We start from the raw sequence: 15,299 nt of genomic DNA, 5'->3' as shown, positions 1-15,299 counted from the left end.
TTTGTTTTGAAAAATGTTATTTAATGGTGTTCTGCTCTAGACAAAAAATGCAGCCTTATAATATGCATTTAAGTCTGTTTTGGTTTAAAATGTTAGACAGTTCTTCAGAAAAGGTGGCAGTCTCACAGCTGTTAATTTGTTTTGGTAAACCCTCAAAACATTCTGCAGGCAGGCAGTGCACAAGAAACTACATTTTTAAAAAAATATGCGAAACAACCAATAAGAGTTGTAACCTCTTTTTAAGGGAATAAAAAATGAAATGTTAAACAATTGAAGGTTTGTCTGTTACAGGCCTTACTCAGAGGCTAAACTCGGCATTTATGCAGTACATGTACTGTGTGATTAAACATTAATGCAAAAGGAGAACGAAAGGGGTAGTTTTAAGGTCCAGATATAGGACAGACTAGCAGTTTAGCCTGGCGTGTTTTGTATTTATAGGAGCGCTTAAGTCAACATTAGTCTCCGTCCATTTTGTCGACACTGATATAAATACATGTATTAAAATGTACATGCAAATACATGTCTGTACATACACACTGTTTAGTTACACAGGTTTATATTTATATATGCATGTATGATACATGTGTATACCTATGAATGCATACTAAGTTGTACACAATACACACACACATATATATATATATATATATATATATATATATATATATATATATACACACACACACACACACACACACACACATATATATATATATATACACACATACAAACACATACATCTCTCACACACGGAGTGTATGTGCATGCATACATAAACAAGCACTTATAAAGCAGTTCTGGAACAGCTATGAAGGACACTTTTAGTTACAGCCAAATAAATCAGTAGCTCAAGTATGAAGCAGAATGGTTTACATCTTCCCATAGGTTCATAGGTGTTTACTAGGTTAACGACCACAAGGGTCTTTTTAAACCTAGCCATGCATCCCAAATCTCTGACGAGTTCTGATACACTTGATAAGTGTAAGCATGGGCCTGGGAGATTAATCATTTACAGGTTACCTGTTTGCATCAGAGACATGTGTGCCAAGCCAGGTATGAATTTCCGGTTCATGGTGACTGCCAGTAGGTCTCCTTCACCTGCTCTGTCTAGCATAAGCTACCACATACTGAACATGGCAAAAAGTGGTACACCCTCCGACAAACTACTACTGTAGGCACTATTGCCCTAACATCTAGCAATGATGACTTTTTTTTCTCTTAAGGGTTCAATGATGACTGTAGTGTCATTGAAAAGAAAAATCTGAAGTGTGACAGACAGCTTTTGCAAGTTCTAACATTATGAGCCTGTGTAGTATGCAAGACACGCAAAATGAGTTTCAGGCATGTCTTCACAGTTTTAAAGCATCTCAGTGTTTAATGATGCTATGGGAACAGGGAAGAATGAACAAAGCTCACGTGACATATGCATAATTCCTACTACAACTAAACTATCACTTAACAGCTTTACAGAATAACTCAATCCCTGTGGCAATTCATGATGATTACTGAAATTACAGATCAGACAAGCAAAAGAAATGAAAAAAAGTAAATGAATGAAGGCATCAATCTTTAGGCCACACTGTTTATTCAGTAGTGTTTTTGTTTCCCAAATTACAAGTAACTGTGTGTACATCTTTACATTTACAAAAAAATCACCATTACAACTGCCCGTTTTTATAAAATACAGACAATATTCTTTCTTTTATTGTTAAAGTCATTAAAGTAGGTTGTACAAGCTCAATAAAGAATGGTAGGCACTTCAGAGTCTTAAAAAGACTTCTCAAAAGGTAAATTTTAAACACGCAAATTCTACACTTTCCATCCCTCCCTAACCTTCTCTGTGTGTTTCTTTTTATACAGAAAAGAACATTGTGGCCACACATACGCAGCACCTTTTCAGAATACTGTTATCTTTGGGTTTGCTTAAGTTTGTCAGTAGCTTATGTCAAACCTTCTCTACAGAAGATTTACCAAGCGGGGGCTTTACAGTCTGCAGTTAAAAATCAGTCTTTTCAGAATAACGTGCTGTTTTCAATCTGTTGGAAGCTACCATAAAGAAAGTGAAAAGCGGACATTCAGACACCAAAAACACTTTTGTACAAAGAGGTCAAAGTAACAAAGATCTACAACACAAAAGAAATACATTTACACTATGATATTGCTACCTGAAAAATGAAGACGAATTGCACCATGCCAGTTATAGAAAGGCAAATTTCAACATGTCCTGACAACAGATAAATTAATGTAATACATCTTAATTGTTTAGATCAGTCTGACATGCTATGACAAAAATTAACAGTTCTTGCAGAACAGGATAACGAAAAATTTTTCCATCATTTTCTTCTTGTAATTATGAATGCAGTTTCAAAGTGACACAGTGAACAGCAGTAGCAGCAACAGTTACACACAGCCACTGTTATTCAGTGTAGCACTTGAGGGTATTAAGTTTAGAATATATAGATGAGTTTTTAAATAAGAGATTTAACATAAAAAGCCCCACTGGCTTTTACAAAAGGAAAAAAAAGGTCTTCGTTATTCTAGGCAAAAGCTTTCTTATTTAAAAGAAAAGTTCAGTGATCTCAAACTGAGACACTAATACAGGTTTATGCATAAAACTCCTTAGTAGGTGCCTTTTGGTAGGCAGTATTGGATGGCTTTCGTTCACCAAGATCATAGCTCCCTTCATCCTTCTTCCTCATACGATACACGAGCAGTAAAATCAGGAAAATAGCAAATAGGAAGCCAATAACTCCACCAGCAATAACAGCTGCAAAACAATGAGATAAGTCATCATTCAGACAAAGCAATTAGTGTACGAGTATCACTAAACAATATCTACCCATTATGAGAATGTGCGCACTAATTTTCTTGTGCAAAATAACTTAGTGCAGTAATGCTTGCAGAAAAGCTACAATAAAACAAACCAGCCTGAAAGGGAGAAACAGGTAGATCTCACCAAATATAAAATCCCAGATGCAAACATTTGTCAGTCTAGATTCAGAACTGCAAAGGATTACAATGGAAATTAACCTCAATATTCATCAAACAGAAAAAAGTACGAAATGGGTCAAGACTTAAAATCCAAACTTACTAGGATTTTTCTTTTATTTAAATAAAGGAAGGATTCATGTTGATCCATCAAAGGCACTTTTGATGAAAGTGAATAAACTAAAACCCATTTGCAGAAACCACCTTTAGCAAACACCCCCCCCCCCCCCAGAATTGTATACACCTGCATATACTAAGTTTCAGGTCACACACCAGTAGAGAGAAAAAGGCAATCTCCACTTTTGTCACAAGCAGCTTTGAAGGCCTGACTTCAGGTTATCTGTATTCACTGAAAATCTGTTTCAAAGGACCAATATATGCCTAAAGGAAAACTGCTAAGATATGGTGGTTTGGCAGACAGTGTGAAGACTAAATTAAGAAAAACTACTACCAAATTAAAATTAAATTAAAAAAATGACAAAGACATTCAGAATTGTATCACAATGAACACTTTTTAGATGTTGGCACAGGTTGTTTCTAGACAAACTGCACCAATAGCAGGACAAACATGTAGAAGACGAAGGCTGCCCTAGATGCAAGGTGTTAGGGGTGAGATCTGCAGATGCTGATGGTACAGTACCAGCATTCAGAAAGGAATGCAGGTACTCTCTGCAATCATGTCTGAAGAGTTTCGTTTTACTGTACCAAGCTGCTTGTTGCATGTTTTTGTCCTCAACTGTGAGGGGACTTTTTTGGGTCGTTTTTGTCCTCAACTTTGAGGGGACTCTTTTGGGTCCTCAACTTAGAGTTGAGGGAGACACCAGGATCGCTGGTCCTCATATAGTGCCAAGTAACCTAGCTACGTTTCTGCAACAGGTTTATTTAATAAAAAAAAAATCCTGAATGCCATGTCATTTTTTGTCATTAGGATTAAGGAAACAAGCTAATGAGCTTCACCCTGTAGTCCTTAAGTCTAATTCCTTTAATTCTTAATAGCATATATATTTAACCTAAAGTTACACAATTAAGCAAGTGCTCCTGTGTTACCCGTTGGGAGGTAACTGTGCACAATTAAAAGTCATGCTACTCCACAGCCATGCAAAACTGCAGAAAATGTGGACAAATGCCACCTAAACATTTGTTTTTGAAGACACCATACCTATTAACTTGCTAATGTTCTGCTTAAAAAGCAGAGTTAACAGTACATGCCTGTGTGCAAGAGAAGAAAAATGGCAAATTATCCAACACCATTAGTATGTTACACAGAACCTGAACCATGGAACACTGACATCAAGCCAATTGAAAAGGGATTGTTTTAGCTGATTTCCAGATCTGAAGAGTCTTAATGTGAGAGGCTACAAAGTACCCTAAAATAGCAGGTTGCTTAATATACTGGTAGCTATCCATGCTGTTCTAGTAGAAGGAGCACACAATAAATGCAGTGCAAGAAGCCCACTGTTAATCTACCTGAAAAAATGGAGAAGTGCATTAGTACACTACAGTACTGTTAAATTAGCAATACCTTTGACAAAGTTATACATTCAAAACTGCAAAATGTTAATCAGCATTTAACAAATCTACCTTACTTGGTTGCATGACTTAAAATTGCAGTTTGCTATAGAGATTGAATGAAACAGACCTAGGACTACAGGATGAAAACTTACTCCCTCAATGAAACAGACCTAGGTCTACAGGATGAAAACTTTTTATCAAATCAACTGTCATGCATATGAATGCAGAAGACTAAATTTTATAAAAAGTGTAAGCATTTTCACAAATCTTCCAATCCAAGTAACAGTGTTGCAGCTATTAAGTAACTAAGTACAAACTGTACCACAGCTCAAGCCAGCAAAGTATAACAAAGGCTTAGCATCTCCAGTCACCTTTGAGAATGACTTAAAAATAAGCTATAACATTTTCAAGAGCATATGCATGTATCAAGCACAGGGTAACCTACCTGCCAACACTTCCGTTCTTTGGAAAAGACTATCTGAATGCTTTTCTGCAGAAACTTCCTGGTCAACATTGTTTGGAGGTTCTGTGACAAAATTCCGTGGCTCACCTTTGTCAGGTCCAGCAGGCTTCCATTAATAATACAAATGATAAAGTTAATGCTACGTCTAATTCTTTTAAACAAAAACATACCAGAATATGAATGTACTTTATCTTTATTAAATCACATTTAGCCAGTGTAATAGGTGTAGCCATTAGAAAAAAACCTAGTAACATTCTTCATGCAGTGTGTACATTTATTTTTTAGCAAAACACAGTGCGTCAAAAAGATGGCTCAAAGAAGACCATCAGAAAACATAAAAAGCCATCTTGAGCAAGTAACTGACCTCACACGACTGCACTACATCCAATACAAATGCCAGTAGTATCCAAAAAATCCAAAATCCGAAGGTAGGTAAAACTATTTATTAACATAAAACATATGAAAGGTTAAGTGCTTTCGTCTCAAGCTGTAAGAGACTTCATCAGAATACATGCCACTAGTAACTGAATCCTTTATATAACAATCTGCTACTAATTAGGATAATTAAGTATGGAGGCACTTAAAGGTACAAAGCATAAAAGCATTTAACAATTCTAAGTAAAATAATCAACATGAAAATGGTACATCCTGTAATGAATATAAAACAAAATCAATTCTGACTTAAACATATAAGAGAACATATGTTCTGTTATGAATAACATTTATAAAGAGCACGCTTTTTTTTTTTTTTTTTTTTTTTTAGAAGGGGACAATAGTGCTGTTGCCGTTCATACCTGGAGGTATCATGGCATTTAATTTTAGCTGTCAATATAGTCTCTGATCTCCAGATCTAGTTCCCACCAATCTCCTCTTATATTGTCAACTACAATGTCCAAAATCCCAAATCTAAACCTACTAGTACCTTTACAAACTAGACTATGGGCATTTACATTGGGCATTTATATTGGCTTTATTAATACCATATAGATGTTCGTAAATACGCTCCCTAAGGCTATGTTCTGTTTTCCCTAAATAGAAATAACCACATGTGGTACACAAAGCCAAACAAACAATACCCCTGGTACTGCAATTGCCCTCTGTCAACATAATTTTGAAGGGTACATGTTCCAAATGGTATGGGTCTCCATAATAAATGGGCACTGTCGACATGCCCCACATTTTGTTGTCCCTTTCCCTGGCACCTGGTGGTATAAATCATGGTCGTATAGCCATTTTAAGTTTTTACCTGTCTTATAAATAAAACTGGGAACTTGTCCAATGTGTTCAAGAATATCAGGATTACTTTTAAAGATTATCCAATTTTTTGTTAGTAACTGTTTCACTTCCTGACTGCCCATACCATAGGGTAGTACCATACTGCTTTGGAACTTAAATTTGCTTTTGAATCCTTTATCATGTATAGCTGAAATGCTGTTTAAGAGGGGGTTGTATTTATTACCCCATCCTGATTTTACTTTCTGGACTATTGTCATTAGGTACTCTTGGGGGTACCCTCTCTTTCTTTAAACATGTCTATGATAATTACTTCCATCAAAAGGCTATCCAAATCCAAGCACATCCTAGCTGCTCGTATAGACTGTCCTTTAAAAATGTTTCTCTTCATATGTCCTGGATGGTTACTCTCATAACCCAGGTAGTTGTTGGAGAAAGCTTTCTTTCTAAAAATTTTGAAACCAAACCTTCTCTGGGTTTTATCTTTAAACAAAACTTATATCTAAAAAATCTATACTGTTTTCAGATTCAGTTCCTGTATAAAGGAAGGTGTTGCCAACACTATTTAGATAATTCAAAAATACATCTATCCTGTTAGCAGACTTCCATAAAATAAAGACATTGCCAAGGTATCTATAATAGACTAGCCAGTCCTCTGGGAGTTTTCAGCCAAAAACATGTTTTTTTCTCCCACATATATAGGACTAAACTGGCATATATGGGTGCACAGCTCACACCTATAGTCACCCCTTTAGCTCATTTGAAAAATTCTCCAAGTAATTTAAAATATTTTCCATAGTGGCCATCAAAAAAATTCAGCACTGTGTCACTTAAGGGGATTTGTTCTCTAACTGCATCATAAAATAAAGTGCTTCAGAATGGGGTATAGAAGCAAAAGTAGTTTTGTACCTACCATAAATGTAGATGTTAGAGTGCTAATACAGCTGCAGTCATAACAGATGGGTTCTCCTGCCGTCAGGCGGGTCCTCGGTCAGCCGAATTCCAAAGTCTAGGTCCGGTGTCTGTTGTTGTCGCTTTCTTTCCTGACGTCAGTGCGACAGGGGTATAGAAGACACAGCCGATGCCATTTTCTTCAGTCTTTCTTGCCCCAGATGTCAGATGCCCCCAGAAGGAAGGCTATATATATATATATATATATATATATATATATATATATATATATATATATATGTGTAATATATAATCATGCATTGCAATATAATCAAAAACCAGTAGTTGTAAGCAAATACACCATAGAAGGATAACCCAATCAAGTTGTAAGATGAGGAGTTAGCCACTAGGTCTGTACCCAGAGGGGAAGGAGGGAGGGAAACCTGGACTGCAGCTGTATTAGCACTCGAACATCTACATTTATGGTAGGTACAAAACTGTACTGTTCATCGTGCATACAGTTGCAGTCATAACAGATGGGTAGAATCCCAAAGCTACGCACAGGGTGGTAGGCACTAGGTGGAACTGGGAGGAGCCAGAATGCCCTGCAACACAGCAGTGGCAAAGCCTGCTCTAGTTTTGGAGTATAAAGGTAGGTGGTAGTGTTTAGTGAAGGTATGCACAGAACTCCAAGTGGCTGCCTCCAAAATATCTTTGGTAGGGACTCCTCTGAGGAAGGCTGTAGAGGTAGCTGTGGCCCTTGTGGAGTGGGATCTGATGCCTGCAGGTACAGATTTACCATGAAAGGAGTAACAAAACCGTATGCAGTGGCCTATCCATTTTGAAATAGTCTGTTTGGAAATTGGCTTCCCTTGAGCTCCTACAGCATAGGACCCAAAGAGTTGTTCTGATTTCCTGAAAGGCTTTGTTCTGTCCAAATAGTAACGTAGCTGTCTATGGATGTCTAAGGAATGTAGCAACCTTTCCCCCTTTGTTTTGAGGATTGGGGTAAAAGGTAGGTAAGTGTATGGCCTGATTTAAAGCTACCCTGGATACTACCTTAGGCATAAATGACGGGTTGGTTCGTAGGGAAACCCTGTCCTGATGGAAGATGAGAAAGGGCTGCACAGCCATGAGGGCTTGTAGTTCCGAAACCCTACGAGCTGAGGTAATGGCCAGAAGGAAGGCTGTTTTCCAGGACAAATATTGCAAATCTGTTGAGGCAGCTGGTTCAAAGGGAGGCAATGTTAATTTTTCTAGAATGTAAGTAAGATCCCAGGCTGGTATTGGTTGTTTCCTTGGAGGTCTTATATTCTTAGCCCCCTCTGAGGAACTGTCTTAAGAGTGGGTGAGAGAATAAGGGTGGATCAGCGTTGTATTCTGCAGAAATGGCTGAGGCATGGATTTTGATGGAGGAAAATGAAAGTCCACTGTTCAACAGCTCAGCTAGATACTGTAATATCGGAGGCAAATTCAGTTTTCTAGGATCCTGGCCTTTTTTCTCATTCCAAGCGCAAAACAGTTTCCATTTTGCGGAGTAAGCCTTTCTAGAAGATGGCCTTCTGGCCTCCAAAATGACATCCTGCACCTCCTTGGAGAGTAGGGTCTGTTGTGGTGTTAAGGAATTTTCCATGCAGCCAGATTTTTCAGCTGACTGTGAAGAGTTTTGTAGCTGTGCTGAGTCAGTAGAAGAGGCATTAGAGGTAGAGTCCAGGGAGGAGAATGTGTTAGGCTCCTCAGGAGTGGGTACCAGTGTTGTCTTGGCCAGTCTGGAGCAATCAGTATCATCTTCGGTCTGTCTGCTCTTGCTTTCAAGAGCACCTTGGGCAGAAGAGGCAAAGGTGGGAAGGCGTAAACTGTCCGTGCTGCCCACTCTCCAGGCCTTTGGATGGAATGTCCTTGAGCAGAATTTTGTCAATTGATGATTCCTGTGGGAGGCAAAGAGATCTATGTCTGGCCTTCCCCACGCTTGGATTATCTTTGTAAACACTTGAGGATGCAACTTCCATTCGTGCGGGTCTGTCATATTTCTGCTTAGATTGTCTGCCAGCGTGTTTTCCAAACCTGGCAGGTACTGTGCTTGAAGTTCGATTTGCCATTCCAGAGCCAAGTTCCAAAGTGACATGGCCAGCCTGCACAGGGGGTATGAATGTGTTCCTCCTTGTTTGTTTATGTACCACATTACTGTGGTTTTGTCTGTTCTTATCAATAATTGCCCTGGATGCAGGAGGTCCTTGAAAGCTGTAATTGCATTTATCACTGCTAGCATTTCCTTTTGATTGATGTGAAGGTGCTTTTCCTTTTGGGACCATTTGCCCTGAATGCACCTGTCTGTCATGTATGCCCCCCAGGCGTAGTCTGAGGCGTCTGTTGTGATGACTTGATTTGCTTGAGGCTTGCAGAATGGTAGACCTGTGTTTGTTTGGCATGCTTGGGCCCACCATAGAAATTCCTTTTGCAAACATGGGATTAGTGGTATTATTGTTTCCAAACTGTGGCTGTGTTGAGACCATAGGTTTTTTAGGTACCATTGAAGTTTCCTCATATGCAACTTTGCACATGGGATTAGAAGAATGCAAGATGCCATGAAGCCCAGAGCCTGCAGGATTTTCCTTGCAGTTAGCCTGGTACAATTTGCTAGTATTTTGAAGTACTGAGTTAGTTGCCCCTGTTTTTCTGGCGTAAGATAGGCCATCTGGGTGTTTGTGTCCAAGTTGGCACCCAGGAAAATTATTTTCTGAGATGGTGTTAGCCTGGATTTCACTTTGTTGACTGTGTATCCCAGAGAATTCAATAACCATGTTACATAAGCCAGATGTTCCAGAAGTATGTGCTTGCTGTCTGCTTGGATCAGGCAATCGTCCAAATAAGGGTAAATTTGTATCCCTTGAAGTCTGCAGTAGGCAATTACTGATGCCAGGCATTTCGTGAATACTCTGGGCGCAGTAGATAAGCCAAAGGGCAATGCAGAGAATTGATAGTGGATTGAACCTGCAAGAAATCTGAGGTATCTTCTGCAGCTTTGTCTGACTGGGACATGCAGGTATGCCTCCTTGAGGTCCAATGTTACCAGCCAAGACTCCTTGCCCAGCATGGGAAGAAGCTGCTATAAGGTGAGCATCTTGAATTTTGGTACGAGTAGAAATGTGTTTAGGATGGATAAGTCCAAAATGGGTCTCCAATCGGTTCCCTTCCTTGGTACCAGGAATAGTCTGGAATAAAAACCTTGACCTTGTTCGTGAGTAGGTACCTCTTGAATAGCTTTCATGTTCATGAGCTTTGAAATTTGTCTTTGAGCCTCTGCCCTTTGATTGTGTGGCAGGTTCGGCATGCCTCTCATTTTTGGAAGTGTGAAAATGAAATCTGTAGCCTCTGTTTATAATGTCCAGGATCCATTTGTCTGTTGTGATAATATGCCAATTTTTTGAAAATAATGCCAGCTTTCCTCCCAAGGGTGCTGCCAGCTGAGACTTGCTTGGCATGCAAAGGGGAAAGTCATTGGGTTTGTTTCCTGTATTGTTGTGCACTGTCTTCGCCACCTCTTGGTGCTGGAGTTTGCCATTGTCTGCCTCTATATGATCCTTGAGATTGTCCTCTGCCCCTTGTGCGCCTGTATCTACCTCTTTGGGGCTTGTCCGTGGCTGGAAAGGACCAGTTTTTTGAAGGCCAATTTCTGCTAAAACGTGGTGGTTGTACCTGTAGAAAAGCTTTGACAGTTTGCATAGATTAACTTTTTCTTCCATTTTCCGTAGTATCTCCTCAGCATTAGTACCAAATAATACATCCTTTTGTAAAGGAGCATCTAGTAGTTTAGCTTTAACATGATCAGGCAAGGTTTGTTCCCTAAGCCAGGCATGTCTACGAATGACTAATCCTGTAACAGCAGCTCTACTTGAGGCCTCTAGAGCATCATAGCCACATTGTAAGGTGTTTTTACCCACTTGTTCTGCACTATGCATCATATCCTGCAACTCCTTCAAATCTGGTTGTTCAGGTTGTGACATTTTATTCCTTAATTGTGATAACAGAAACTGCTGATATTTAAGCATACGGAACTGACAATTTAAGGCACTCATGGCTAGGGTGGCCGAGGTATATACCTTTTTTCCCCACCTTTCTAAGGATCTAGACTCTTTCGGAAGGTAATGGATTCTTAGCAGTAGAGGCCTTCATTCCCTTGGGGCCTTGAGAAATGGTTTCAGGGTCAGCATTATGGCTTTTGTAAAGAAATTGGTGTGAGTTAGGAACTCTGTAGTACCTATCAGGCTTGACTGGGGCAGGAGGCAGGGGATCCGGATTAAGGCAAGCCTCCGAGTAAACCTCATCAAGCATGTCCAAGACAGGAGGTATCGCCAGAGGTCTGTGCTGAGGTAGCAAAAGAAATTCCCCAAGTCTTTTCTTGGAATCTGAAAAATCTTGGCCTTCCCAATGGAAGTGTTCCCTCAAGGTATGCAAGGTTTCCCCGAAAGAAAAATCCTCTGGGGGAGATACAGAAGGAATGGACTGCTCCTGCATCAGAATCTTCAAAAGGGGAGTACGAGTGTTCCTCTTCATCAGAATTTTCTGAAATAATGGAGCCCTGGTCAGAAGAGGGAGAATCTTCCTCCACTCTGGGTCTCTTGTCTGGAGGGGGTTGGGAACCCCTGATAAGAGTAACTGAATCCTCAGCCATTTTGAGCATCTGCTTTTTAGGCATGGGACCTGGAGATGGGCCCTGTGCAACAGGCCTCTTGGGATGCATGGCTGATTTGGACTTAGTAAAGGCCTTTATGGAAAATGAAGATGAGGGTCTGAAGACACCATGGGTGGAAGTGGACCTGTCCACATTAAGAGGCTCAACACTCACAGTGGCTTCGGTAGCTGTAGTCAGGGTATGGGCCGAGGCACCTGCGGTCTCGGTTACAGAAGACACCGCCAGAGAAGTGTCGTCTGTAGTCAGGGGCTGCGTAGGCACCTCGCTGAGAACCGGACCACGTGTGGCCGGTTTTGGCGTGGTGTCGGTGGAGACTGCGGACCTTGCGTGTCGGTCTTTGTCCTTGCGTTTTTTGGACAAAACGGTAATCTGAGTCTCCGACGACATTTTATAATCAAAAGCTTTACCAAAAAAGTGCTGGGCGAACTCCGCCCGACGCTTAATAGTGCGTTTATTGAAAGTAGCACAAAAGCGACAGCCCGAGATGTCGTGGTCTGGGCCTAAACAAGGTATACAGAGGGAATGAAAATCCTTATGCGGTATTTGCTTCCCACAAGAAATACAATTGTTAACTTTGTCTGACATCGGTCTGAGGCAAGAAAAGTTTCCCCAACGGGGTACTTAGCTTTAAAGAAGACTTCGGTTTCCAAATTTTCGTAATTTCAGGAGCTGGCCGACCGGCACTTGCTAACTGCTTCTGCTTCGGGCACCGCGCGGCAAAAAAACTGAAGAAAATGGCGTCGGCTGTGTCTTATATACCCGTCGCACTGACGTCAGGAAAGAAAGCGACAACAACCGACGCCGGACCTAGACTTTGGAATTCGGCCGACCGAGGACCCGCCTGACGGCAGGAGAACCTATCTGTTATGACTGCAGCTGTATGCACGAACATCAAGTCTTTATGAATTGTTGAGAAGCTACACTCACATCACTAAGCCAACTGGACTGAATTTTGATTAAAAAGTCCCAGGAGTCCTTCAATAAGTAGTCAACTGGTTTTATTAAGTCCTTAAGTAGCCTGTCTAGAAATACCCCTAAACAGTACTTGGGACTACTATGAGCTGCTATTATAACCCTGAAGGGCAGATGGTCAATGCTTGAAAATTTTAGGAACTCCAACGGCCAGAGGAATAATTGGATGTTCTACTTTCAAAAATTCAAATAAGTTCTCATTAATGACGCCCTGTAAGAGGGAGTCTTCCAAGAAAAAGCTGAAATTTTCTATGCATAATAAATAGTTGGTTATTGTAATTCATTCTATCAAACAAAACCACTATCCCACTACCCCACCTTTGTCAGGTTTCATAATCCTAATATCCTGGCTTTCCCTTAATTCTCTAAATAACTGTTTCTTCCTCTGACATGTTATGAAAACTCTTTCTTATGATTAAAGGTGTTGTGGATATCTTCCACACAGGACTTTTCAAACACTGAAAGGGAGTGCAGTGGTGGGTTAAAGCAACTTTTCTTACGCACAGTAACACCAGTATAGTGAAACAGCATTTTCACTGTTTTTAAATAAAATCTGTAGGTTTAACTTCCTCATGAAGAGACGTAGTTCAATAAGGGCATCCACAGTACCTATTTTTCCTGACGGTACAAATTTAAAGCCTTTTTTAAAAAGCTGAAAGTGTAAATTGTCAACTATGTTCGTATAATAAAAAATATTAAATCCATTTAACATTCATAACTCCTCTGTGTGTAGTTTCTATCTCGTTAGCTCCCAAGGTACTGTGCAATTTGCGGGCACTGGGCATAATGGTTAATTGTTCCCCTTTCTGTTTGCACAACCTCTTCCTATGCCTCTGTCCCTTCCCCCTCGCGGAGTGTGGGTTTGTGGGAAAAACATTTTTTTGCCTGTTTTGGTTTTCTATTCTTTCAAACCTCCTGGGGGGGGGGTAATTATGATCATAATTGTCATATCTTTCTCCATCCCTTGTGCCCCCCATGCGGTTCATAATGTGTATGGATGTGTCCATTAAAATTTAATTCCATATAAGCGGGCTCAAAATCACTGCGTTCACTGTTAACATCATAACATTTAGGGAAAGGGTAGGCTAACATCTTATGGTAGTCATTTTCATCTTTAAACAGTTTTTATTGTTTCCTATCTAGATTACTTTTAACAAATCGTTCAACCTTATTAAATACAGCTACATAGTTATCTGCATTGGTCTCTAGCAGTAAATCATCCAGTATTTCATTTAAAACATTCAACTCATCTAACAGTTTAATACGTGTGTCGTTAACCCAGACAATAAATGCCATTAATTCACAACCAAAGTTATCAAAAAGCTTTAAAAGTTCATCTGTCTCAGTTTCCCCAACTCTCAAGCCATTAGGGAATTTGTAAACACGTAGGCCCTTAGGTACCCTTTTAATTTTAATGCTCTCATTGAGGTAACAGTTATCACATTGCAAAGCACGTACCTTAATGAATTTGTTCTCAAAATCTTCTGTTTTAGTCCTGAATGATGCACAAGTAACTCGGTGAGACAAATTGTTTTCAGTTAGTAGGTTAACTTTCCTATGAGCCCAGTTATTATAATTAAAATCCTTAGCATTTTCCCATCTAAACATATTGTCCTGGTGCTTTCCATCCTCCTTATGTAATACATGACCACGTGAAGCCAGGTAGTCAAGAAAAGTCACCCTGATTGGCTAATCTCATTTCCTTGCATGCAGTGCCTTCCAAAAAGCATTGTGGAGCTTGTAGTCTTTCCAAACTGCTCCGAATGTCATTGACTTGTTGAGAAAGTAACAAAACCAAATGTGCAAGTTCACCAATGCTTCGGTTATTAGTATCATTAGAACCTGAGGAAGTTTCATTGTACAAATGTACAGAAGTCATTGAACTGCCTTGTTCCGTCTAAATAAGGTGGATACTACACGTAAATAGCCAGCCAATAATGTGTCAGCACAAGCACAAGGAACACTGCCAAATCACGACAAATGTAAAGCAAAAAGCAGTGTCAAAAACATGGCTCAAACAAGACTATGAGAAAACAAAAAGCTATCCTGAGCAAGTAACTGACCCCTCACGACTATGCTACATCCAATACAAATGCCAGTAGTATCCAAAAAATCCGAAGGGAAGTAAAACTATTTATTAACATAAAACATATGAAAGGTCAAGCGCTTTCATCTCAAGCTGTAAGAGACTTCATCAGAACAAATTCCACTAGTAACTGAATCCTTTATATAACAATCTGTTACTAACTGGAATAAGTATGGAGGCACTGAAAGGTACAAAGCATAAAAAACATGTAACAATTCTAAGTAAAATAAATCAAGCATGAAAATGGTACACTCTGTAATGAACATAAATCAATTCTGACTTTTAAAACAAGAGAACGTATGTTCTGTTATGAATAATACTTAAAGTAGGAGCACTTTTTTTAGAAGGGGGACAATAATGCGGTTATCGTTCATACCTGGAGGTACCATGTCATTTAATTTTAGCTGTCAATATAGTTCTCTGATCTCCAGGTCTATTTCCCACCATCTTTCTCCTATATT

General features: G+C 39.6%; 1 protein-coding gene across 2 annotated transcripts in view; it reads right to left on the bottom strand.

Annotated features, from left to right (window-relative positions):
* Window positions 1–1,568: 1,568 nt before the first annotated feature.
* SDC2 (syndecan 2) overlaps window positions 1,569–15,299 on the bottom strand; it is a 612,727-nt gene continuing 598,996 nt past the window's right edge. For both annotated transcript variants that reach the window (XM_044065625.1, XM_044065626.1), the window contains exons 4-5: window positions 4,946–5,069; window positions 1,569–2,767 (exon numbers count right to left, since the gene is read on the bottom strand). In XM_044065625.1, the coding sequence (XP_043921560.1) occupies window positions 2,604–2,767; window positions 4,946–5,069 (288 nt within the window). In that variant the 3' untranslated portion in view covers window positions 1,569–2,603. The remainder of the gene's footprint in view (window positions 2,768–4,945; window positions 5,070–15,299) is intronic.

Source organism: Protopterus annectens, chromosome 3.part0 (assembly GCF_019279795.1).
Source record: "Protopterus annectens isolate FY-2018-M chromosome 3.part0, PAN1.0, whole genome shotgun sequence".
In the NCBI taxonomy this organism is placed as follows: Eukaryota; Metazoa; Chordata; order Ceratodontiformes; family Protopteridae; genus Protopterus; species Protopterus annectens.
This window is presented reverse-complemented; position numbering and strand designations above follow the sequence as displayed.